Here is a 24,979-nt window from a genome sequence, read left to right as displayed (position 1 = left end):
GTGAAGGACTTGAGTATCGATAGAGAATGGTCATGGACAGTGGTGCGTGGAAGCTTGCTATCCATGTGCCAAAACCATGAGTTGGTTGCGAGATCTTATATGTTTCACCTCTAGCCTGCCCCAACTTGCTTGGGACTAAAGGATTTGTTGTTGTTTGTTGTTGTATTGATTTCCCGGTACTTTTTTTCTAGCATTTTTACTATTTTCCATTTTAAATTTTCTGTATATTATTAAAACTTTGAAACAAAATATTTAATTTCGCAAAGGTTTTTGAATTTGTGAATATTTCCGAAATCCATTACATTTTATTATATGCAAACATTGTTGGAAATCACGAATATTTTTTCAAATACTTTAATTGTTTGACATTCTTCAAAATAGCAAACATAATTTTAAATTCAAAAAAGCATCATAGATTTTTTTATCAATTCTTGTAGATTTTTTGAATTCAGAGACATTTTTTATTAGTGATTATTTTTACAAATCCATAATTAAATTTTAACTCATAAACATTTCTTAAATTTTGAGATTTTTTAAAATTCGGGGATATTTTCAAATTCAATAACTTTTTTTAATTTAGATACGTATTTTCAAATTCATGATTTTTTTGAATTAGCAAACATGTTTTGGTTTCATTATATATTTTTTGAATTCATAGTAGATTTTTCGAATTTGTGAAGATCTTTTCAAATTCAGGAACATTTAAAACTCTTGTTTTTAATTAAAAATATTTTAAAATCAGGACCATTTTTTAAAATTCGTGAATGCTTTCTAAAACCATGTAATTGTTTCTTCAAAAAGGAAAAAATAATTAATATTGCACATTTTAAATACCTTTTAAAAATACAACCTATTTTTATACTTTTTCCATGAATTAAAAAAAGGGCAAAAAAGGAGGGTAACATGTAAGTTTTTTTTAGACAATCTCATAAAACTTTATTAAATCGTCACAATGATTACATGAACAAAAGTACGGGATCTGGACTAACCTAACCAAACATGGTGATTAGCCCCCAAAGATAAAGTATGCCTCACTAAATTTTGAGGCTCGACATTCAAGCTCCTAATTTCATGTATGAAATTACACCTAGCAAAGACTCTAGAACGACAACGATTTATTGGATAATTGACCATAACTTGTTGTACTTTCTTGCTTGATATCGTCTATGACCACATTGCAATCTGAAGCAACATGGATCTAATGAACATATAGATCGTCATCTAGTGCCAAAGCTTCCCTCGCTGATAGAGCTTCCAAAGCTATTGGATCCTCCATCCACACAAAAACTATAGCAGATGTCCCCCAAAAACCTTCAAGCTGGCCCCTGCATACTACTCCAACGGCTCCAATCGATATGTTCCTCGTCAGTGCTGCATCAACATTTTTTTGCATTATCCATCAGGTTCAGCCAGCTAATGGTCTGGTTGTGGAGGGGCTGATCTAGTGCTCGCTAAGGTAGGTTTCTCCAAAATATATATCTCAGACATAAAAGAATTTATGAAACGGCACGGGCTTTGGAATATAACCTCGTGTATCGCCTTTCTTAGCATGCTAAACAACCTAAGGTGTCACCATTATTTTGATGAACTCATCACGTGGTATAGAATCGTGCAGCGTAAAGATCCAACTTTTTGCATCTAGATCCTAATTAGGGCCCATGTGTTTAACCAAACCCGCGAGAGAAAAAGCCCAGGCACTCCTGACCATGGAACAATCAAGGAGTGTGTAAGTGCATCTAGTGCCCCTTAGTGATTTTGGTGTATTGAAGACTTATAGGTTAAGGGACTAATGCGTTTGTGAGTGTACACAGATCTATAAGTCTATGAGGAGTTTGATAATTACAGTGAAAGTCGACCCCTAAAAATGAAGTTCTTCGACTGAAGACTTTGGATTTCTGAAGACTTTGAAAGTGAAGAAATTGGTGTGACCTTGAAGACTTGGTATTCATTTGAGGAATATGAAGCGTGAAGACTTTTGTTTTCGTAGTTTCATTTTCTCTTTCTTGAGTCATAGGAAACACCGTACTGTTAAAGGGGGTCGAGGAAATACTAAGGAAAAAATTCCATGTGATGCTCAACTCAAAATCCTACACCTACCAATCCCTTCGAGTGAAGCTATTGGAAATCTCATACAGTTCAGTCATAGTCTTCAGTGACAGAGACGAAGTTCTTCTGGTCTCTGAGGAATTTGTTCTGACTGAGGAGTTAGGAATTCGCCAGTGCGGATTGCCTACACAGTGAGGAATATGATAGCCCTGAGGAATTTGAACCTCAAATTTCCGACCGTTGCTATGCTATGCGCCAGCTATCCCAAAATATCTACCCACCTAACGGTCATATCATTGAAGGGCATTTATGTCTTATCATGCGGGCTGCTCCCTAGGCTATAAATAGCCGCCCCCTACAACCACTAGCTGGTTGGCTGCTCCGAGAGAAACTGACACTTGTCATTTGAGAGCATCCCATCCTCCGAGGACTTTGAGCGAAAATCATCAAGTGAGGAAAACCCCCAAACCCAAACACCTACAAACCCAAAGTGATTGAGCATCACTGAAGAGATTGATCCTGCGTGGATCCGACGCTTGTTACCTTTGAAGACTGTGCTTCTTCCAGACGGTTAGGCGTCATGGTCTAGAGCATCCAAGAGGAAATTGTGGATCGCCGAGTGACCGAGTCTGTGAAGGTTTGGAAGTCACCTGAAGACTTACCACGAGTGATTGGGCGAGGTCTGTGTGACTTTAGCTCAAGGAGAATACGGTGAGGACTAGGTGTCCTGGACTGTGTGTTCAGGACTGGGTGTCCGGGACTGTGTGTCCTCAGGTTTAAATACCTAGCTGCTCCAACCAGATGTACAACTGAGATAGCAGTTGGAACTGGTCTACCAAATCATTGTCTTCACCAAGCTTACTGGTTCTATTTCCTCAACTCTTTCATTTCCTCATAACTGTGTTGTGTAATTGTTCATATCTGTGTTTGAAGACTTTGACTGAAGACTTTCTCAATTTCCTCAGTTCAATTTCTTCAGTCTGTTTGTCTTCATCCTGTGCCATCCTATGTTTACGCTTCTGTACTCTGTGCTTGTCTTCAATTCATCATGATGACCATGCTTGTGTTCTGCTATGCATACTTTTGAGTACTTATTCCGCTGTAAGTAGTTCTTCGCTAAGGAATTTCCTCACCCATAAATTCCTCAGTGAAGAATTTATAAAAATCGCCTATTCACCCCCCTCTAGTCGATATAACGCACTTTCAATTGGTATCAGAGCAAGGTACTCCCTTGTTCTGTGTGATTTTGGTTTAACCGCCTGGAGTTTTAGTTATGTCGACCGCAGGTATGATCAAGGTCTCTGCTGGGTGTCCTACCTTCGATGGGACGGACTACCCCTACTGGAAGAATAAGATGCGAATGCATCTTGAGGCAATTGATAACGATCTCTGGTATGTTGTGGAAAAAGGTGTTCCCTCTGTCTCACCCTCACTGAATGCTGCCGATGTGAAGAGATTCAAGCAACTCGATTCTCAAGCGAAGAATATCATATGTGGCCATCTGAGCAAAGGACAGTATGGAAGAGTGAGTGCTTTGGAAACTGCTAAGCTTATCTGGGATAGGTTGTCCAAAGTAAATGAAGGAGTCTCAACACAGCGTGACTCTCGAGTTGATGTTCTTCGCAATCTCTTCAACCGCTTCAAAAGACTCGACAATGAGAATGTTCAACAAACCTTCGATCGCCTCACTGACATCTCAAATGAGCTTCAAGCACTTGGTGCCACTGACATCACCGACCACGAGGTGGTGAAGAAACTGCTGAGATCGCTTGATTCCTCATTTGATACTCTGGCCTTGATGATACAAGAGTGTGCTGATTACAAGTCACTTGATCCCGCTGATATCTTCGAAAGCCTAAACACTCATGAGTTCCAGCTTGCTGAAAAGAGAAATCTCTATGGTTCGAGCTATGGCAGATCACGTGCACTGAAGGCCAAGGCAATTTCTGAGTCTGAAGATGAAGACTCTGAAAGCAGTCTTGGTGATCCTAAAGAACTGAGCCATGATCTAGCACTGCTTGTGAAGAAATTCCAGAAGCTCTCAAGACATGGTCGCTTTGGAAGACTCTCAAGGAGCAATGATTCCTCATCCAGTGACTACAAGAAGAGGCTTTGTCACAAATGCAAGAAACCAGGACACTACATTCAAGATTGTCCTCAGTGGAAAAAGGAATCAAAGAAGAAGAAATACAAGGATTACAGTTCTGATGATACGAAGAAAAAGAAGAAATCCTCAAAATCTTCATCATCAAAATCCTCAAAGTCTTCATCTCACAAGAAGAGTAGCTCCAAGAAGGCTCGGGCATTCATTGGCAAGGAAATGGACTCTGAGGCTGAATCTGAAGAAAATGAGGAAGAGGAGGCATCTGAGGATTCCGAATCCGGTGTGGCAAGCCTAGCCCTCGCTACTGCATTCGTCAGCAAGTCTATCTTCAACTCTGAAGAAAATGACCTCACCAACAAGGCTGATGAAGGCAATGATGACTACGCTCCCACCTATTGCTTCATGGCAAAGGGTGCCAAGGTACTCAAATATGCCTCATCTGAATCAAGTAAAAATGAATATGATGAAAACCTTAAGCCTAGCTATTCTAAACTTGCTAAGATTGCTGTGAAACAACAAAGGGCCCTTGAAAAGGTTCAAAACATGCTAGACAAGAGTGATGATATGTTGGGTGAAGAAATGGATCGCACTAAAACCTTGACTGAAAATCTTCAGAGACTTCAGACTAGGTATGACAACCTTCAAGGTCATCATAACACTCTTTTGTCTGATCATGAGAAGCTTTCTTATGAATTTCTTCAAAGAAAGCAAGATCTAGAGAAGCTAAAAGTGAGTTATGAAGATCTTCAGAAGGAGCGTGATTCATTACTTGCTCAACAAATCAGCGCTGCTCAGGAAGAATTTGTTCCTCCATGTTTGAAATGCATTGAACGTGAATCTGCTAATTCTTCACCTGAATGTTCAAATGCTCCTAATGCTACAAATTCCTCAACTGTCTCTGCTATCATTACTTCCTCATCTGAGGACATTGCTAATATCACTAACGATGCAGGGCTGAAGGAATTGTACATGACAGGCATGTACAAAAGTCTCAAAGGGCATCAAACTCTTTGTGATGTGCTTAAAAAGCAGATCCTCAACAAGAACCCTAGGAAAGAGGGTATTGCCTTTGAAAGGAAACTCAATGCTGATGGTACATATTGGAAGCCTGAGCAGTACCCCAAAACCTCATGGGTTGCTGCAAAGGGACCTCCAGTTGATCCATCTAATTTATCTGGCTTTACATGTGAATCTTCTCATTCTTCTGATGAGTCATTTGACTCCAACTATAAACTGTTTAAAAATCAGAATGGTGAAGTATTTGCTAGATATGTTGGCACTAACTGCAGGAACGGTTCTCCTACGAAGAAAATCTGGGTTCCCAAAAGGTGCCTTGAAAGTCTTCAGGTGAATGTCCTCATGACACCACCTGTGAAGAATAGGAACCCCAGATCAAATTCTTCATATGGATCCAAGTCCTCGTACGAACCAAATTCCTCACATGGATCAAATTCCTCAAAAGGATCAAAGTCCTCATATGATTATCATCGTGCCAACAATTCTGTTTCGCAGGGAAGAGCCAATGGCTATGAATATGAGCATTATTCTTCTAATCATTTTGTTCATAAGTCCTCAAAGAATTTCTCTGCTTATTCATATGCTTACCCTAACTTCTCTTATGTGAAACAAAACGGATTGGCTTCTATGCCACCTTTCTCATATGGAGCTCGCAGAGTGATGAACTCTTTGCCATCCCTTCAGATGTGGGTGGTGAAGAAAAAGAACTAATCTCTTCTGCAGGGTCGGGTCTCCAGACGTACTTGAACGTCTGAAGAATTTGCTGGAGACCTGAAGTTTGCCTGAAAGGACGCAGGCTAATCATGAAGAAATGAACTTTCATTTCTCACGTCCTCATACTGCTTTATCTGTTCTATTGCTTGATGAAATTGATCTGATGAATTGATGTCATATTCTTCACTGATGAAGTATATGAAGTTCGTAAGCTGCACTAATTCATCTGCAGGATGATCAACCCAAAGCCACTGAGTGGGTCCTCGATAGTGGATGTACAAATCACATGACTGGTGACAAGAATCTATTGATTGATGCTCCCTTATCACCATCGCATCTGAAGCATATCATCTTCGCTGACAAAGGCAAAAGTTAGGTATTGGGTCTAGGTAAGGTTGCGATCACAAAGGATCGACACATGGACAAAGTCATGCTTGTCGAGTCCTTAGGATACAACCTCATGTCTGTCTCAATGCTTTGTGATCTTGATATGGTAGTTGTCTTTGGCAAGTATCGTTGTGTTGTGGTTATGGAAGCTGACAATTCCAAAGTCTTCGAAGGCTTTAGGAGAGGAGACTTGTATATTGTTGATTTCTCTACAGGACCGCAACCAGCCGTGTGCCTACTGGCAAAAGCTTCAGAAGGATGGCTATGGCATTGACGACTTGGTCATGCGGGAATGAGGAATTTGCACACGCTTGCGAAGAAGAAGCATGTCATTGGCATTGAGAATGTCAAATTTCTCAAGGATCACCTATGTGGAGCTTGTGAAGCTGGAAAGATGACCAAGGCTAAGCATCCAGCGAAGACTATCATGACCACTACTCGACCATTCGAATTGCTTCACATGGACCTCTTTGGTCCTAACCATTACTCAGCTGTCACAAATGACGCATCTCTCTATGGGCTTGTTATTGTTGATGATTACTCTCGTTACACATGGGTACACATTGTTACTTACAAACATGAAGTGCAGGAAGTCTTCAAACGATTTTCCTCGATGGCTTCAACCAACTTTGGTGTGAAGATCAAGCACATCAGAAGTGACAATGGAACTGAGTTCAAGAATTCTGGTCTTGGTGACTATCTTGATGAACTTGGTATTACTCATGAGTTATCTGCTCCTTACACTCCTCAGCAAAATGGCGTCGTGGAGCGCAAGAACAGAACTCTTGTTGAGATGGCTCGCACTATGCTTGATGAGTACAAGACGCCTCGTCACTTCTGGATTGAGGCAATTTATACTGCGTGCCACATCATCAACAGGGTATATCTTCACAAATTCTTCAAGAAGACTGCCTATGAACTCCTCACTGACAAGAAACCCAATGTGAGTTATTTCAAAGTCTTCGGTGCTAAATGTTGGATTAGAGATCCTCATCACAATGCTAAATTTGCACAGAAAGCACATGAAGGTTTTATGCTTGGTTACGGAAAGGACTCGCACACCTACAGAGTCTTCAACACCGTTCTTCACAAGGTTGTTGAAACTGTAGATGTGCGGTTCGATGAAACTAATGGCTCGCAAAGAGAGCATCTACCCTCTGTGATAGATGAACCAGCACCTGAGGAAACTATCAAGTTCAAGGCTACTGAGGATGTCATTCGTACCGAAGAATCTGCTGAAGAATTCATTCTAGAACGTGAAGAACGTCGAGCTAATGCACCTGAAGAAATTGCTGAAGAAAATGGTGCTGAAGAAAATGCTGATCAAATTCCTCGACGACAACCTACTCATCCTCGCGTTGCAAAAGAAGTGCAAGTTGAGAAGATCATCGATGATATTGAAGCACCAGGTCCTCTCACACGCTCAAAAGCTTCACATTTATCTAACTTTTGTGGGCACTATGCTTTTGTCTCTATCTCAGAGCCCACTAAGGTAGATGAAGCATTTCTGGAGCCTGAGTGGATTCAGGCCATGCAAGAAGAATTACATCAGTTCGAGCTCAACAACGTTTGGGAACTGGTCAATCGTCCAGATCCTCGCAAACACAATATCATTGGCACAAAGTGGATCTACTGCAACAAGCAAGATGCAAATGGCCTTGTGGTGAGGAATAAGGCACGGCTAGTAGCTCAAGGCTACACACAGGTTGAAGGAATTGATTTCGATGAAACTTTTGCACCTGTTGCTAGACTTGAAGCTATTCGCATATTACTTGCTTATGCTAACCATCATGATATCACCTTATATCAAATGGATGTGAAAAGTGCATTCCTCAATGGTAAGCTTGAGGAAGAAGTATATGTTGCTCAACCCCCAGGTTTTGAAGATCCTAAGCATCCTGACAAAGTCTTCAGACTAAATAAGGCCCTCTATGGCCTCAAGCAGGCCCCTCGGGCGTGGTATGATACTTTGAAGGAATTCCTCATGAAGAAAGGCTTCAAACCCGGTTCACTCGACCCTACTCTTTTCAATAAATCATATGATGATGAATTATTTGTATGCCAAATATATGTTGATGACATCATCTTTGACTGTACTGACCAACGTTATAGTGATGAATTTGCCTATATGATGAGTGAAGAATATCAAATGTCTATCATGGGAGAGTTGAAATTCTTCTTAGGTCTTCAAATTCGTCAACAGCGCAATGGCATATTCATATCTCAGGAGAAATACCTCAAGGATGTACTGAGGAAATTCGGCATGCAAGATTGCAAAGGCGTCAAAATTCCTATGCCCACAAATGGCCATCTGTGCACTGATGAAAATGGTATTGACTTCGATCAAAAGGTATACCGCTCCATGATTGGTTCTTTATTGTACTTATATGCATCTAGGCCAGATATTATGCTTAGTGTTTGCATGTGTGCCCGATTTCAAGCTACACCGAAGGAATCACACCATAAGGCTGTGAAGCATATTCTTCGATATCTAGCTCACACACCAACACTAGGATTATGGTACCCCAAGGGTTCGGCTTTTGATCTCGTTGGATATTCTGACTCTGACTATGCTGGTGATCATGTGGATCGCAAGTCAACATCTGGTACATGTCATTTCCTCGGACGATCTTTGGTCTGTTGGTCCTCGAAGAAGCAGAACTGCGTATCACTGTCTACTGCTGAAGCTGAGTACATTGCTGCTGGTTCTTATTGTGCTCAACTGCTTTGGATGAAGCAAACTCTCAAGGACTACGGCGTCAACGTGAAGAATGTGCCTCTCTTCTGTGACAATGAGAGTGCCATCAAGATTGCTCACAACCCAGTTCAGCACTCAAAGACAAAGCACATTCAGATTCGTCATCATTTTCTTTGTGATCATGTGTTGAAGGGCGACATTTCTATTGAGCATGTGAAGACTGAAGAACAGCTAGCCGATATCTTCACAAAGCCCTTGGATGAGAAGAGATTTAGCAAGTTGCGGTGTGAGCTAAATATCCTAGAATCTTCGAATGTTTTTTGAAAAGGACACTCATCCTAACACTTATGAAAAATTGATGACTTAGATGTGCAACACATGAAGAAATGTTTTTCTTCAATCAATGAAGAATAACACTCCAAGTGTGAAGAAATTAATGAAGAATTTGATTCTCATAACCCTACGATAATTGTACACGGTGTCTGAAATCATCATTCTTATACGGTGGGTCACGCCACCACAAAAGTTGAAAATCTTCAATTTGAGTTTTTTCCTCAGTTTTGAAATTCCTCAGTTGTTCATATTCTTCAACTTTGCAGAATCTTCACTGTTTCCGTCGTTTCTATTCATTGGCTATATATATATATATATACATATATATATATATATATATATATATATGATTTTATGTCCTCTACAACATTCACTTATTGCTATTTCTTCAAGTTGCTATTTCTGCTAAGTGAATGTGATCGGACCCTTCCCCCTCTATGCTATACTCAACCCAATCTATTCATAAATTCTTCATGTGCGTTCTATTTGAAACTCGTTCAAAATCTTCACTGTGTCCTTGTCAGCTGAAGAATTTGCGAACGGAACTTTTAACTTATCTTATCCAAATTTTCGGCTTTGCCGCTCAAACCGTTCCGCTTCCCACGATATACTTATCTATTCACCCACGATCTAACACAATCTCCACTTCTCAGTACGTGGGTGACACATGTCATGCGAATGAGAAGGGTCAGGGGCACGTTCGTCCAATTTCTTCAGGCGAACCGTTTTTCACCGTGGCTATAAATACCCCCTCTCCCCTTCCTCACTTCTTTTACTCCGCTCGACCTCTCTCCAAGCTCGAGCTTCTCAAACCCTAGCGCCGCTGCTACATCATCATCACCGGTGAGGAAGAGCTTCACTGCCTCGACCTCGTCGCCGCCGTACTCACGCCGGCCGCGGAAATCTTCACTCCGCCGCCGCCGTAGCCGTCTTCCTCCGCCAAGTTAGGGCGTGGAAGATCTGCACAGACGAGCTTCACTTCTCCACGTACCAGTTCGTCGTGTTCTTCGTTGTGACGCCCGGATAATTAAGCTACAGTAATCCCACGTTAACAATGCCACATCACCCCGTTTACTGTTGATAAACTCTCGATAGTTCAGAACCGATCCAAATTCAAATTTTAATTAAAGGCAAGCAATAAAAGTTTTCAATTCTCAAAACTAAAATATTCTTATTGTGACAATTAAATCATCGATAGTATTGGTGGAGAAACAACATTTTTATAAAATAATTAATTACTCTAAAGTGATTAGAACTGCAGCAAAACAATTAAGTAAATACCTTTTTCGATTAATAAAATTCTAAACTAATTTATTTCGGGGTAAAACATTTATGGCAGTGGGTGGTTCTCAAACATAAATTTAGGAGTTGTTATCATTTTTTTCTAAGCTAAAAACAATGTGTATCTAAAATAAAACAGAACAGAAAAATAAAAATAAAAAGAAGAAAAGGAAACAAAAAAAAGAAAGAAAGGAAAAGACCCCCACCCCCCGCTGGGCCTCGGCCCAGCTGGCCACTGGGCCACCAGGCCAACCCCAGGCCGGCCCACCCCTGCCTACTAACCCACTCCCCCTCCCACCGTAACCCTAACCGACACCCATCCCCCCCACGATTCCTACTCCCCCAGGATCCACTCCTCCGTCTCCCTCCCACTGGCCGCGGCAACCCGTCGCCCGAAGCCGTCCCCCTCGCCACCACCTCGACCCCGCGCCCCCTCCTTCCGCGCGGCGCTGCCCGACCCGAAGCCGCTCGTCGTCCCGACCCCTTCGCTCGCGCCGTCGCCGGATCGCCGGCGCCACCTCGCCCCGACGTCGCCCCGCTGCCTCGTCCTCATCACTGCGCCGTCCTCGACCTCCTCCTCAACCGCGGCTCCCCCGAGCCTCGCCGGCGTTCCCCTGCAACGGGGGTGAGCCGCCGTCCGTCCTCCTCTTCCCCCTCTGCCCCGATGCGTCCACCACACCCCGCGCCAAACCCCGCCGTGGCCACGCGCCGGTCGCGCCTGTGTAGCGCCGGCCACGTCCGACGCGCGCGCCCGCGAACCGCGGACCTTCTTGGCGCCCTCACTGCGGTCGCGCCCAGCCTCTGTCCCGCGACCGCGCGCCCGCCGGAGCTCTGCCGCTCGGGCCGCCCCTGCAACCGCCTCCCTCGCCCTACTCCGCCTTGCCGCCCGCTTCCCCTGCTCCTCCCCGGTCACCGCCCGTCGCCGCCGCCCCTGGTTTCTGCTGCTGTGCGCCCCCGCTCGCCCCCCCTTGCAGCCCCGCTGCTCCGGGCGCGACCACAGTCGCCGTGCGCCCACACCCGAGCGCCCTTGGGTGTGCGCCGATCGGGCAGCACCCGTTGCCCGTTCGCCCGTGCCCGTTTGGCCCTATGGGCCACTGCCCAGTGGGGGCCCCCGCCCCACGCCCCTCTGTTAAAAAAAGGTTTTAAAAAATGATAATAATAAATAAAAATATTAATAGTTAATTAATTAATTAACTTAATTAATTCTGTTAGTTATCTAATTAAACCTAATTAACCTGTTAATAAAACTAACTACTGATAATTAGTTAGCTGTCAATGACAAATGGACCCCACCTGTCAGTTGACTGGTCAACGGTCAACTTTGACCGCTGATGTCATGCTGTCATCATGATGATGCAGTAATTTCTTTTCAAATTAATTAATTAATAATAATCCCAGTAAATGATTAAATCTTTATAAAATATTATAAAATAAACCGTAACTCGGATGGGAAAACTTTGTATATGAAAGTTGCTCAGAACGACGAGACGAATCCGGATACGCAGCCCGTTCATCCGCCACACATCCCTAGCATAGCAAACACACAACTTTCCTCTCCGGTTCATCTGTCCGAAAACGTGAAACACCGGGGATATTTTCCCGGATGTTTCCCCCCTTCGCTGGTATCACATATCCCTACGTTATGTCACCCCTAGCACAACGTATTGCCGCGTCTTGCTTTGTGTTACATTTGATTGCTCTGTTATTTATTGTGTTCCCCCTCCGTTACTTCTTTCCGGTAGGCTCCGAGACCGTTGCCGATACCTTTGTGATCGGCTACATCGACGACGACCCCTTCTTCTTGCCAGAGCAACCAGGCAAGCCCCCCCCCTTGATCACCAGATATCGCCTATTCTTCTCTATACTGCTTGCATTAGAGTAGTGTAGCATGTTACTGATTTCGGTTAATCCTATTCTGTTGCATAGCCTGTCATTGTTGCTACAGTTGTTACCCTTACCTGCTATCCTACTACTTAGTATAGGATGCTAGTGTTCCATCAGTGGCCGTACACTCTTGTCCGTCTGCCATGCTATACTACTGGGCCGTGATCACTTCGGGAGGTGATCACGGGTATATACTATATACTTTATATACATGACACATGTGGTGACTAAAGTCGGGTCGGCTCGTTGAGTACCCGCAAGTGATTCTGGTGAGGGGGCTGAAAGGACAGGTGGCTCCATCCCGGTAGAGGTGGGCCTGGGTTCCTGACGGCCCCCGACTGTTACTTTATGGCGGAGCGACAAGGCAGGTTGAGACCACCTAGGAGAGAGGTGGGCCCGGCCCGGCCGGCGTTCGCGGATACTTAACACGCTTAACGAGATCTTGGTATTTGATCTGAGTCTGGCCATTTGGTCTATACGCACTAACCAACTACGCGGGAACAGTTATGGGCACTCGACGTCGTGGTATCAGCCGAAGCTCTTCTTGACGTCAGCGACGGAGCGGCGCGCGCTGGATTGGACTGGAACGCCTGCTAGGCTAGGTCTGCTTCCGGCCGCGTACGCAACGTGCATGTGTGCAATGGGCGATGGGCCCAGACCCCTGCGCGCATAGGATTTAGACCGGCGTGCCGACCTCTCTGTTGAGCCTAGGTGGGGCTGCGACGTGTTGATCTTCCGCGGCCGGGCATGACCCAGAAAAGTGTGTCCGGCCAAATGGGATCGAGCGTGTTGGGTTATGTGGTGCACCCCTGCAGGGAAGTTTATCTATTCGAATAGCCGTGTCCCTCGGTAAAAGGACGACCCGGAGTTGTACCTTGACCTTATGACAACTAGAACTGGATACTTAATAAAACACACCCTTCCAAGTGCCAGATATAACCCGGTGATCGCTCTCTAACAGGGCGACGAGGAGGGGATCGCCGGGTAGGATTATGCTATGCGATGCTACTTGGTGAACTTACCATCTACTCTCTTCTACATGCTGCAAGATGGAGGTGGCCAGAAGCGTAGTCTTCGACAGGATTAGCTATCCCCCTCTTATTCTGGCATTCTGCAGTTCAGTCCACCGATATGACCCTTTACACATATACCCATGCATATATAGTGTAGCTCCTTACTTGCGAGTACTTTGGATGAGTACTCACGGTTGTTTTTCTTCCTCTTTTTCCCTTTCTATACCTGGTTGTCGCAACCAGATGCTGGAGTCCAGGAGCTAGAGACCCCGAGGATGATTCTACGTGGAGTTCGGCTTCGAGGAGTAGTTAGGAGGTCCCAGGCAGGAGGCCTTGCCTTTTCGATCGTTGCTACTTTTGTGCTAGCCTTCTTAAGGCAAACTTCTTTAACTTATGTCTGTACTCAGATATTGTTGCTTTCGCTGACTCGCCTATGATTGAGCACTTGTATTCGAGCCCCCGAGGCCCCTGGCTTGTATTATGATGCTTGTATGACTTATTTATGTTGTAGAGTTGTGTTGTGATATCTTCCCGTGAGTCTTTGATCTTGATCGTACACATTTGCGTGCATGATTAGTGTACAGTCGAATTGGGGGCGTCACATTCGTTCAGGGTAATTAAAAGTTACTTTTACTACCCACTTTAATTCAAATGTTTACTACAAAATCTTCAAAGGTGTTTTTCTTCAAATCCTCACACACTAAACACCTCACATGTCATCTGCTCTTAATTCGTTTCTCTAAGCATCACTGTTCTGTTACTAAGGAAAACTACTTACGAAAATTGACTGCTCAGTCCCCATAGAGAAATTCGGCTACGCGTTATTTTATAGATTAAAATGGAAAATATGTTCATGGATTTAGAAAGATGATCACAGAAATTTAAAAATGTTCATGAATTTCAAAAAATATTCTTAGACTATAAAATATTCAAAATTTTAGAAACTTAAGTAAGTATTTAAAAATAATGATGAGTTTAAAAATGTCAACAAATTTAAAAATATCCATGAATTTTAAAAATATCTGTGCATCAACAAAAGTCTTTATTTATTTTAATTTAAAAGGAAATAAAAACACAAGAAAAACCACCAAGGAAACAAAAGAAAAACTTCGCCCTTACAAAATCTGGATAATAAAAAACAATCTAAAAAAACCTGTTGTGCGAAGTGAGAGTTGTAGGAAGCTTAAACGGGCCAAGGATCAAAGCAAACCAAATGCGCGAATTCTCCGGAATGCCTTTTGCTGTTCGCTACAAGCGAAGAATATGAACACTTTAAATTCCATGAAAAAGGAGACTGGTGTTAAAGGGCATCTCCAACGCCAGTCGCTCGCGTTCGTGCTTGACCCACACTTAAACGGCCAAGGATCAAAGTAGACTGGAAGTGGATGAGAAAGTAGAAGAAAGGAGAATGACTGAATGGATACGTGGTCGCTCGCGTTCGCGCCTGATCCACGCGAGAGCGAACGCTTGCTGCAGCTGATGTGTCATGGGATTCACCCATCAGGATTGGTGAGTGCATTTGACGGTAGATAAAGCGTTCGGGTTGAGAGTCTAAAAACTGATGTCATATATTTATCATTTATCAATTTTGATATTTTTTTGGACAAATTCGAATTATAACCGTGCAAAGCGCGAGTTTACATCCCAATCCCCAGGGTTCCCGATTTATGGGCTATCCGTGTCGGGCTGGGCCACAACAAATGAAAACCCTAATAACCGGGCGTGGCCCAACGGCAGTTTCCCGCACCGCCCATCGAAATCCGACCGTTGCGCTCTCCTCGCCTTTTGCCCTTTTCCTTCCCACCGCGCCGCTCCCGCAGACCCTACCTAAGTTTTCCCCAATTCATTTGGCTCCAATCCATCCCCGAACAAGGCAAGAACACGGACAAGCCAAGAACAACAACTCCCCAGCGTCTCCGGCGAGGTACTCCTCCTTCTTCCCCCTCTTCCTCTCGCGTCCTGACCAAGGCTCTAAATCTCTCCTACCTCCGACGCCTCTCACGCGCGTCGCCGTTCGCGTTCTTTCGCCGTCGGGACATCGCGTTCCTGCCGTCTCCGCCTCCGTTCCGCGGCCTTTGGCCATAGGGTTTTGATTGAAGTATGCACGAGGCTGCTCTCATCCGGCCATTACTGAGATCCCACCGACCTTCGCGATTTCCGGGGCGCACCACCATCTAGATCCGCCCTGTCCATCCATCTGGTTCGCGTCTTCTTCTTCTTCTTCTCGGGCAGGGTTATGAGCATCGACGCTTATGTCTTCTGATCTGTTTTCTTGGACACGCCAAGCGTGGTCTTTCTGAACACGCGTTGCTTATTTTCACAGCGCAATTGCTGTTAACCTAAAATATATGTGAGATCTGGGTTTGCCTTTTCGAAACAGCGTGTTATGATGTGTAAATCCTGTGCAAGCTGCAATTTCTACACCGCACAATAGGATAGGGAAGTCCTTGATTCATATCTGTGAGCGGAATCTTGGTTGCCTTCACAAAATAATGTGGTCCGATGTTAAAAATAAATAAAACCATATGCTGATTGCAAGTTTCTTTACAGCACAATAGCATTGGGAACACGTTGTGTATTGCTTCTGTCGTCTGATTGATTTCCCTTTGCGCAGCAGCATTTAACTCCATCCAGGCTTTCGAGGTACAAGAAGAAAGGCTTCTGTTCGGCCATGGCTTTCCCAGCTCCAGCTGCTGTATTCCTTGATGAGAACCTGCCAATCCATAGAGGTGAGCCTTCTTTCACTCGAAACTAATTCATGGTATGGAAGTTTCCTGTTGTAAGCGTGTTCCTGCTGTGCAGGCAAGAGGGCTGATGGGCTGAACGCGAGGCCACTGAAACCATCAGCAAAGCCATCAGCAAGGAAGGCCCTGCGGGATGTGTCCAACACCAGCAAGCCCCAAGCGCCTAGCATTCAAAAAGGCCACCCCTTGAAGGACAGGTCCGTCCTGAAAGACAAGTCTGCTCTTCGCAGCCAAGAAGCCATTAAGAAGAATCCACTGAGCAAGACTACAATCTATGCTGATGAAGCCACCAAAAAATGTCATGAATGGGCCAAGGGTGGGGTGGAGGGCACCCACTTCACTGGGAATGATGCTCAGAGGTTGGACAGTGACAAGATAGACAAACGTGAGAATTTGTGTCTTATAGTTTGCTTCATTTGCCTGTTCGTATGTGGGCGGACTTTTCAATATGTGCATGTAACTGGTTATATCATGTCTGTGCAGGTGTCAAGAAGAAAGTGGAGAAAATAACGTCAGCATTGCATGACTGGTCAGATGTGATATTTGATCCTCTGCTGTTTCCAGCTAAGGTAAGCCACCCACATGCACTGTGTTTTTAAAACTCCTCCAGGTTATTTTGAATGTCTACATACTTCTGTAGGCATTTCGCCAGTTCACACATAAACATTCTGTTAGTATTGGTCTCTTGGTTCGATAAACTGCTAAATTTACATCCGGATTAACTAATTATGGTAACGTAAATAGGAAGAATGTTTATCTCAGTATGCCTTACTCAGCTGTCTTTCATAACCGAATGCACTATCTACCTACTGAACTTGCTATGCCTTTTACTATGACATTAGCATAGAAACAGAAATTACATGATTACTTGGCACATAAATCAATGTGTAAAAATTCATAAATGTGATCCTTTCACGCCTCTTGCATAGAGGAACTGTATCATGTCCTTTTACCACAAAAGAAATATTTGTCATTAGTGATTGCTGCAAGCTTGTTCTTTTTATCTGTAGAAGCAATTAAGAAGTAGTAAAAATGTGGACTAGGCAACAAAGATGTACTCCCTCCATTCCAATGAATAAGGCGCACACACATTTCAAAAATCAACTTTGACAAAAAATTAAACCAACAAAATGTATGTTATATGTTATAAAAGTTATGCCATTGGATTCATATTTGAAAGAACTTTCAATGGTATAATTTTTAAGTCACTAAAATATATATTATTGCTGTAATTTGCGGTCAAAGTTGGATCTCGAAAAGCATGGGCGCATTATTCAATGGAATGGAGGGAATAAGTACTTGTGGATGTTGCTTCTGAATTCATATAATTCTCTGTTGGATACTCCCCTTGCAGCACTCAACAACTAGCTATAGTTAAACTTGTGGATGATACCGCTGATAATTCTCAATCTGGATTTCCCTAAAATATTTGTTTAAGCTCTCAACCACAGTTTTATCTGTTTTTTCTTTTGGAAAATTTGTTTATGTATATGGATGTGGATACTCGTATTAGTTTCCACTATACTGTCGACGTGTGTCTTGTCCTGTTTCAGTTTATTTACTTTGAATTTGTCCCGGAATCTTCAACTTTCCTAATTGCTACTAGCACTGTAGGAATTTGTTTCCACTATACTGTCGACGTGTGTCTTGTCCTGTTTCAGTTTATTTACTTTGAATTTGTCCGCAATGATTTATATGGATGTGGATACTCGTATTAAACAATGGTATATATATTATCTTCTTGCATCTGTTTTGTGTAAATAAACACATGGCATGTATAAACTGTTGGAAGGGGTGATCGGACAGAGAGGAAATATGCGCGCGAGAGACAAGTTTTGTGCAGTATAATCGTACTGCTTTTCTGTTCTTCTTCTCCTCTACTTATTCTTTGGCTACAAACTAACTTGAGCTAAAAATGGGCGTTGGACTGAGTTTAACGGCCATGCCTCCCATAGCCACTCGACCTTCAACCCTACATAGCCGCCCAACGACCATTCCATTGCCATCCCATAGCCACTTGTCCTTCTCTCCCCTACATAGCCGCCACAATCACCTTGATCTGTGTCATCCCACGGAGTGAACCGGCAGCCCTAGTTCTAAGGAAACAAGGCCAAGACGTGCACATGCACACATTACATGGCCCCTTATTCAGCTGACTGAAAATCAAACTAGCTAAGGGATTATAGGCTAACATAAACCAACAGTCATTTCTTAGTCGTCTAGTATGTTCCCGTTCCTTAGTTTGCCTGGTATGTTCTTGTTGTCGGTCTTTACATGCTATTGAAGATATCCTTGTTTGTCATTTGCTCATGCTCCAGTGAACAACATTTGTTGTTTCTGTTCCGCTCTTTAATGCATTATGTTGATACCAGAAATGTAATATCTGTTTGTTGATGATTCAGGCAGTTGCACCGTTTTATGAAGAAGTAAATGTGCTGGAACTGGAGCCTGAGATTCTTCCAGACATCAGTGGGCGTCTCTCGATTTCAGGTCTCTTTCTCCTCGCACATTCATAGGCTCACTCTAGTTTGTTTAACGTGTCACTCAACGCATTACATGGCAATCTGCAATTTTGTTTCAGTTTTTTCACATGTAACTCGTGTGCATTTGCATCCAGGCGATAAGGCAAAGCTGACTGAAGATTCTTTTGATGAAGTTGAGCTTGACTGCTGCTCATTCCTGGAGGACAAGCCTGTTGAGTTTCAGCTGAGAGACGAGATAAGTCGTTATCCATGGAGCCTGGAGTCAGTGAACTGAAGAGTCCCTCTGCCCACCTGAAAAACTTCAAACTCCACTGCTGTCACTGCCTTTGCAACACTGCTTGCTCAGGAGAAGTCGACTGTAGAATTAGAATGCTAGATGCTGCTGTTCTTTTCTCTCGTCTGTTGTGATGGATGAACCTAACATACTATCGGGTTTCGGTGTTGCAGTGGAAGCAGCTTAGCTTCCTGTTTGTTTTGGCTGAGATGCTTTTTTAGTCAGTGATGCGTAAATGGTCGCATAAGATCGCTCCTCTATTGTGAACTGTGCGGGTTTGATCTCTGATTTTTCAGCTTGGTCATCGGCTAACTGTCTTTTGCCAAAATTGAAACTTTCATAACACATACACGGTTTTATGGAGAGGATGGTTTTGGAATAGAACTTTGGTTTGTGCAAAGAAAGCATTTTGCTAAGTGGATAGATGAGTCGGGCAAAGTCACTTCAATCTTTATTAAAAGCAGAACGCATTAGCAGGTAAAGAATCTGCCTGTTTAGATAGTGATGACCAAGCTTCTCATTTCCTCAAGTGGAGCTTTGCCGTGCGTGCACTAAGAGCATCTCTAACCTTGTCCTACAACTCCTTAACTTCCTCCCAAATCTTAACTTCTAAAAAATGAGCAGTCAAAAACTGGGCGCACCTAGTCCTTTCTCTATATTTAGCTCCCTAATAACAATTTTCTGACGGATTATTCCATACTTCAGCACAAATATTTCAAACAATTGCACAACAATTTAAACAATTGAAATGCACTGCGTCCAACAATTCAGCTAAAAACCTAAACATAGTTCACCCAATCCAATAATTTAACTAAAAAACATAAACATAGTTCATCGAAAAGCCACCAAATCCAACAAGTTCATCCAAAAACCACCACATGGCACATACTTCATCAAAAGCCACCATCAAACTCCACCAGATCATGCACTCTCATGGTCACTACCACCACCACGAGCACTCAGGGCTGAACCACGATTTTGTCATGGTCTCTCCATTAGTGAGTTGTCAATATTGTCTCGCCATTTCATCCATCGTGCCCGCATCTCCCGGTATTTCTAGACCGGCGGTATCATCGAGAGATGACAAATTTATTCGAAGGTGTTGTGAGAGTTGGATCAAGATGGTAGCACACGAGATTCACGATCTACCTAGGTTCTGACCCTACCCCGAGTTGAAACCCTACTCCTGCCTTTGGTGGTTGTGTTGCCCGAGTGCTCACTAGCAATCGGGAAGATGGTCGGAGATTGGTTTCCTGGGTCAAGCTTTCGGCCTTGGCGGCGGAGAGGAAAAAGATGGTGGTCGGTGAAACCCCTAGCTCTAGATTGATCTTGCATGTGTTCAATCTTGCCCAGGAGGGCCCCTAGCTCGCATTATATACCTGGCCGAGGTAGGGTTACATGGCTTAGGTCAGAGTACTACTGGGCTCGCGCCCCTTGATTGGATTGGACCGTGCCATGCTACAATGGCACTCTACCCTTGTCTCCCAAGTTGGTGCGGAGCCAGGTTAGCGCCTATGCCCAAATGGATCACTCAACACCTTGGTCCATGACGTGGTAGGGCTTGCGCCGGGCTACCATGTTAGCGTGTCATATCCTCGTCAGTAGAACTCGATTGTCGTTGACCTACCTATTGGGAGAGACTTGTTGAATTCCTGAAGGAAGAAAGAGAGAAAATAGGGTCACATGGCTCTGGAGCCATCTATCGCGCAAGGGAATCTCGTCGGGTTGCCAATGACGCTTGGAAATCCCAAGAGGGTTGCTTCCAACTAGTGTCCCAGCAGGGGGACCATCTTGGCGCCTGTTGTGAGCCAATGTCTTGAATGATGACGCTCGGGATCTGAGTGAATTTGAATGGCTTAGGGCTCGACTCATGGCCCGTTGGGGGCGTATCATAGGCGTCCTTGACTCAGATGCATCTGAATGTAGCGCGATTGTTGAAATCAGGTGCAAACACCATGGTCAGCTGATGGGCCACCTTCTTAGTAGCGTCGCTACAGTTGGGCACCAGGGGACGAAATGCCGCTCCGTGACTATCACTCAAGCGGATGTGGGAAATGATAAATCTCCACTACCCCCCTTTGTCGAGTGATTACTCGATGGAGGGGATACATGCGTCAGTTGAGTTCGCGTCGATTCCCGATATGCGATAATCATGATGCCTTGTGGCAGGCGATTGGTCAGAGAGAACGAAGCTCTGCCAGCATGGGGCGCCGCGCCACCACTCTGAAATGTTGCATCACAACTAGCACATGACACCCTGTAGGGGCGTGAGGCTTCCGCCTCCCCTCCTCCTATATGGGCATGAGAGTGGAGGCAAAGAGAACTTTGTAATTCTTCTGTCGTTGCTACCCTCTTCCTCGTACCCTCCTTTCTTCACAACTGTTTGGTTGACAGTGAGGGAAGCGCCCAAGGCCTTTCGCCGTGCCTCATTGTGTTACGCCCTGCGATGGCATCTTCCTCCTCCTCTGTCATGGGTAGCACCGCCAGTGATCTGCAGTCATCATCTTCTACACGGCTTGATAGTGCTGCCAGTGACCCGCAACCGTCATCTCTTGTTCCACTTGCCTGTTAGTTGGTCCTTCTTAAGAGAAGTGCTCATTAGGAAAGCGTTCCTTGCTGGCTTTATCCACCATATTATGAGTCTGGTCTCGGGAGGACAAACTTTGATTTGCATTAATGGTGAACCAGGCCCATGTTTTTGCAGCAAGTGAGGTCTTAGACAAGGGGACCCAATCTCCCCATTGCCCTTTGACATCATAGCCGATGCCCTTTCTTCCATGATTTCCAAAGCCAAGGAGGCTGGTCACCTTAAAGGTGTCATTTCTCACCTCATCCCGGGCGGAGTTGCGCACTTACAATATGTCGGTGACACCATGCTCTTGTTTGAGCATGATCCTATTAGTATTTTCAACTCTCATGATCCTTCTCATCTGCTTTGAAGCCATGTTAGGGCTCAACATTAATTACACCAAGAGTGAATTGTGTCCTGGAATGGATGTGACGGAAGGCCAACACATCGCTAGCCTTCTCAATTACCAGAGGTCTGAGCCGTCGATTGCGTACCTAGGTTTCTCCTACTCCAGTTATTCTCCGCAAGCTTCAGAAATGGGATATGATGGTACTCAAAGTTGTCGAGCATGTAGATCAGTGGCGGGGAAGGCTCATGCCCTCGGGCGCCACACTCACGCTTACGATTGTGTGCCTTTCTGCTATCCCAACCTTTGCTATGGGTTTGTTCATCTTGGGTGATGGAGTTCACGGGTAGTTCGATAGAGTTTGTTCTAGATTCTTCTGGGAAGCGGGTGACACCAAGCGTAAAATATCAGACGGTTCGTTGAGAAGAACTATGTAAACATAAAACCAAGGGGGGACTTGGGATTACCAAATCCAAAAATATGAGCCCTTCTTTAATTTTGAAATGGATTTGGAAAATTTCTCAGCGCGACGATAGCTTGTGGGCTAGGCTCTTAAATCTAAATATTTCTCCAACTCTTCTTTTTTTGCGTCCTCTTCCAAAGGGTCGCAATTGTGGAATGGGATCCAATCCTGCAAAGATATCTTCAACAGTGGGCTAACTTTACGGTAGGCGATGGGGCCGTTACCAAATTTTGGACATGCAAGTGGATGGATTTCGGATGTTCTCTTGTTCATCAAGTTCCCTTAACTATTTGTAATTGCTCCTGACCCGGTTATCTTAGTTAAAGACGTGCGTGTGGATGACACCGCTAACATTTCATTCTTCTGTAACCTTTCTATCCTCGAATCTGACTCCTGGGAAGTTTTATAGAGTATCACTAATCAGACCCAGCCCCCCAGTTCAAAAGACACAATATCTTAGGACCTGGAACCTTCGGGAAGTTTCTCAGTCATATCCATGTACTCTAAGCTATGTCATGGTTCTAGGTTCGGATTTTTTTAAAGGATCTTTGAGCGACACGCCTATCTCAAGCTTCTAAGATCGCCTCCCTACTGCGATGAATCTTCATAGAAGCAACAACCTTGGTAATGGCATGTGTGCCCTGTGCGGCACGCCTGAGAACGTAGATCACTTGCTCTTTCAATGTGCTCCAACTTTGTTCCTCTGGAGCTGTGTGCGCCAACCTTTTGGCGTTGATTGGCGCCCTAGATGCAAGGTCTGTTAGGCTTGCTTCAGAACGCCTGAGGCCAATCACAGAGATTAGCATGGTGTACTTTTGGTGCATTGGTATGGGTTGGACCCAAGCTTTTAAATCTAGGCCGATACAACCGATATACAGGGCAATATATCACTTTTGGGGCCCTGTTGATATAAAAACATAACATATCATTTGGTAAATATCATTTTTCGATATATCATCCGATATGGACTGAAATATCGACCGATATGACTGATATCTAGACCGATATGTCCACCGATGTCGGATCACGGGTTTCGCAGACCCTTGAGAGGTTCGAACTCTGGGGTGCGTGCGAAGAACTCGTCCTCCCCAGTCTGCCTGCTAGCTAATCTCACGACCTAGCTTGATGAACCAAATGGAAAAGAGACACAACAGTTTACCCAGGTTTGGGCCATGTTGCAGTGTAAAACCCTACTCCTGCTTTGTGGTGGATTGGCCTCGAGGGGCTGAGGATGAACTAGTACAGTGGGAGAACAACCTCAGGAGGAGAGGTGTTCTTGTGCTCGATGAGGTGATGGGGGAGAGGATGATCTGAATCATTCATCCCCTTCTACGGTGGTGGTGCTGCTCTATTTATAGTGGCCTTGGTCCTCTTCCCAAATGTAGGCGGGAAGGGATCCCACAACGGCCAAATTCAAAGGGGGACAGCTAGTACATGCTATCCTCACAAAAGTGGTCTTCGCCTGCAAAGCCTCTGGTGGCGATGCCGCGGTGGGCTCGGCGATGACCTTCGTCCCGCCGTCCTGGCGGTCTTGGTCTTGTTGCACTGGAATGGAAACCTTTGGCTGATTCCTCGGGACCCCGCGCCTGCGCTTACCTCCTTAGCACTAAAGACGAAACTGGTACACTGTGCCCGTTGGAGCCCACCTGGCCTGGGTCGTCATGGCTCACGTCATCCGAACCTCATGAGGTGAACCTTGCATAGAAATCTCCGCTCCTCGGGAGCCAACCTGAGGAGGCCGCCTCTCGAGGAGGTCTTGGTGCCGTCCGCCTCGCGAGGCTTGGCCCCTCGCGAGGGTCTTGAGTTGTTGATGTCGAGGCTAGGCCATACCGGGCCGTTGATGGAGCCACGTCGTAGGCCGCAGGCAGACAAGTCTGGGTACCCCGTTCCCAGAACGCCGACAGTAGCCCCCGGGCCCAAGGTGCGCTCAAACTTGGCTTCGAGGCGAAGCCAAATGGCAAGTGCGGAGCGCCGCGGGCCCTAACCGCCTGCAGCCTCGATCGACGCATGGCGATTGATGGGACGTGGGCGTCTCCGCTTCCCCATGCAGCCTTGATATCCGTTCGACTTGACGAGACACTGCTGCATGCAGAGAAAACCATCATTGCGTGCGATCGTGGAGGCCGGCGGTTGGCCATCTTCCGGCTAAAAATGAGGAGAGGGGCGGAGCCCCCTTTGCTCATCTCTGTCTTCTCGTCGCCCACTCCTTCTTCTTCTTCCTTGCCACAACACCCACAGCGCCGATCAGGAGGTTCTCTGCAGCGGAGAAAGGGAAAACCCCCCGTGAGGAGCAGGGTCCGCTCCCGCCGAAGAAGAGGCTCAACCGCCCTCGCGATGCCGGCGAGAAGCCAGAGGTGACGCGGCCCTGGTACGAGCGGCCTCCGCCTGGCTTCCCGCTCCCTTTGTACGCCTGTGCGCAGGGCTCCGGAGAGGGCGATGGGGCCCAACACCGCGCGGGCCATGGCCATGGCGGCCAAGTTGAGGCTGCGCGGGCCGCCGGCCCGCGGACCCACACTGAAGGCTCCTCGCGCGAGTTCGTGGTGTGGCCGGTGATGCCACCGCGCACGTGGATCCAGTTCCCGCGGTTCTTCGCCAAGGAGATGCCGCCGAGAGGGCCACTCAA

The 24,979-nt window shown here is 45.2% G+C and overlaps 1 protein-coding gene across 2 annotated transcripts; it reads left to right on the top strand.

The window, feature by feature from the left end:
* The first annotated feature begins 15,215 nt into the window (after nucleotides 1-15,215).
* Nucleotides 15,216-19,245, top strand: LOC109758575 (uncharacterized). 2 transcript variants are annotated; one of them, XM_020317440.4, is made up of 6 exons: nucleotides 15,216-15,401; nucleotides 16,092-16,206; nucleotides 16,280-16,606; nucleotides 16,705-16,790; nucleotides 18,624-18,711; nucleotides 18,839-19,245. In XM_020317440.4, the coding sequence occupies exons 2-6, from the start codon at nucleotides 16,149-16,151 to the stop codon at nucleotides 18,976-18,978; spliced, it is 699 nt and encodes a 232-aa protein (XP_020173029.1). In that variant the 5' UTR covers nucleotides 15,216-15,401; nucleotides 16,092-16,148; the 3' UTR covers nucleotides 18,979-19,245. The 2 variants fall into 2 exon arrangements, with proteins under 2 accessions (XP_020173029.1, XP_020173028.1); XM_020317439.4 differs by having other exon boundaries at nucleotides 15,241-15,401; nucleotides 16,095-16,206.
* Nucleotides 19,246-24,979: the final 5,734 nt, after the last annotated feature.

The sequence above is a fragment of the Aegilops tauschii genome, chromosome 6 (genome assembly GCF_002575655.3).
Source record: "Aegilops tauschii subsp. strangulata cultivar AL8/78 chromosome 6, Aet v6.0, whole genome shotgun sequence".
NCBI classification, from domain to species: Eukaryota; Viridiplantae; Streptophyta; class Magnoliopsida; order Poales; family Poaceae; genus Aegilops; species Aegilops tauschii.
The sequence above is the reverse complement of the archived record's forward strand: the minus strand, read 5'-3'. Positions and strand labels throughout refer to the sequence as shown.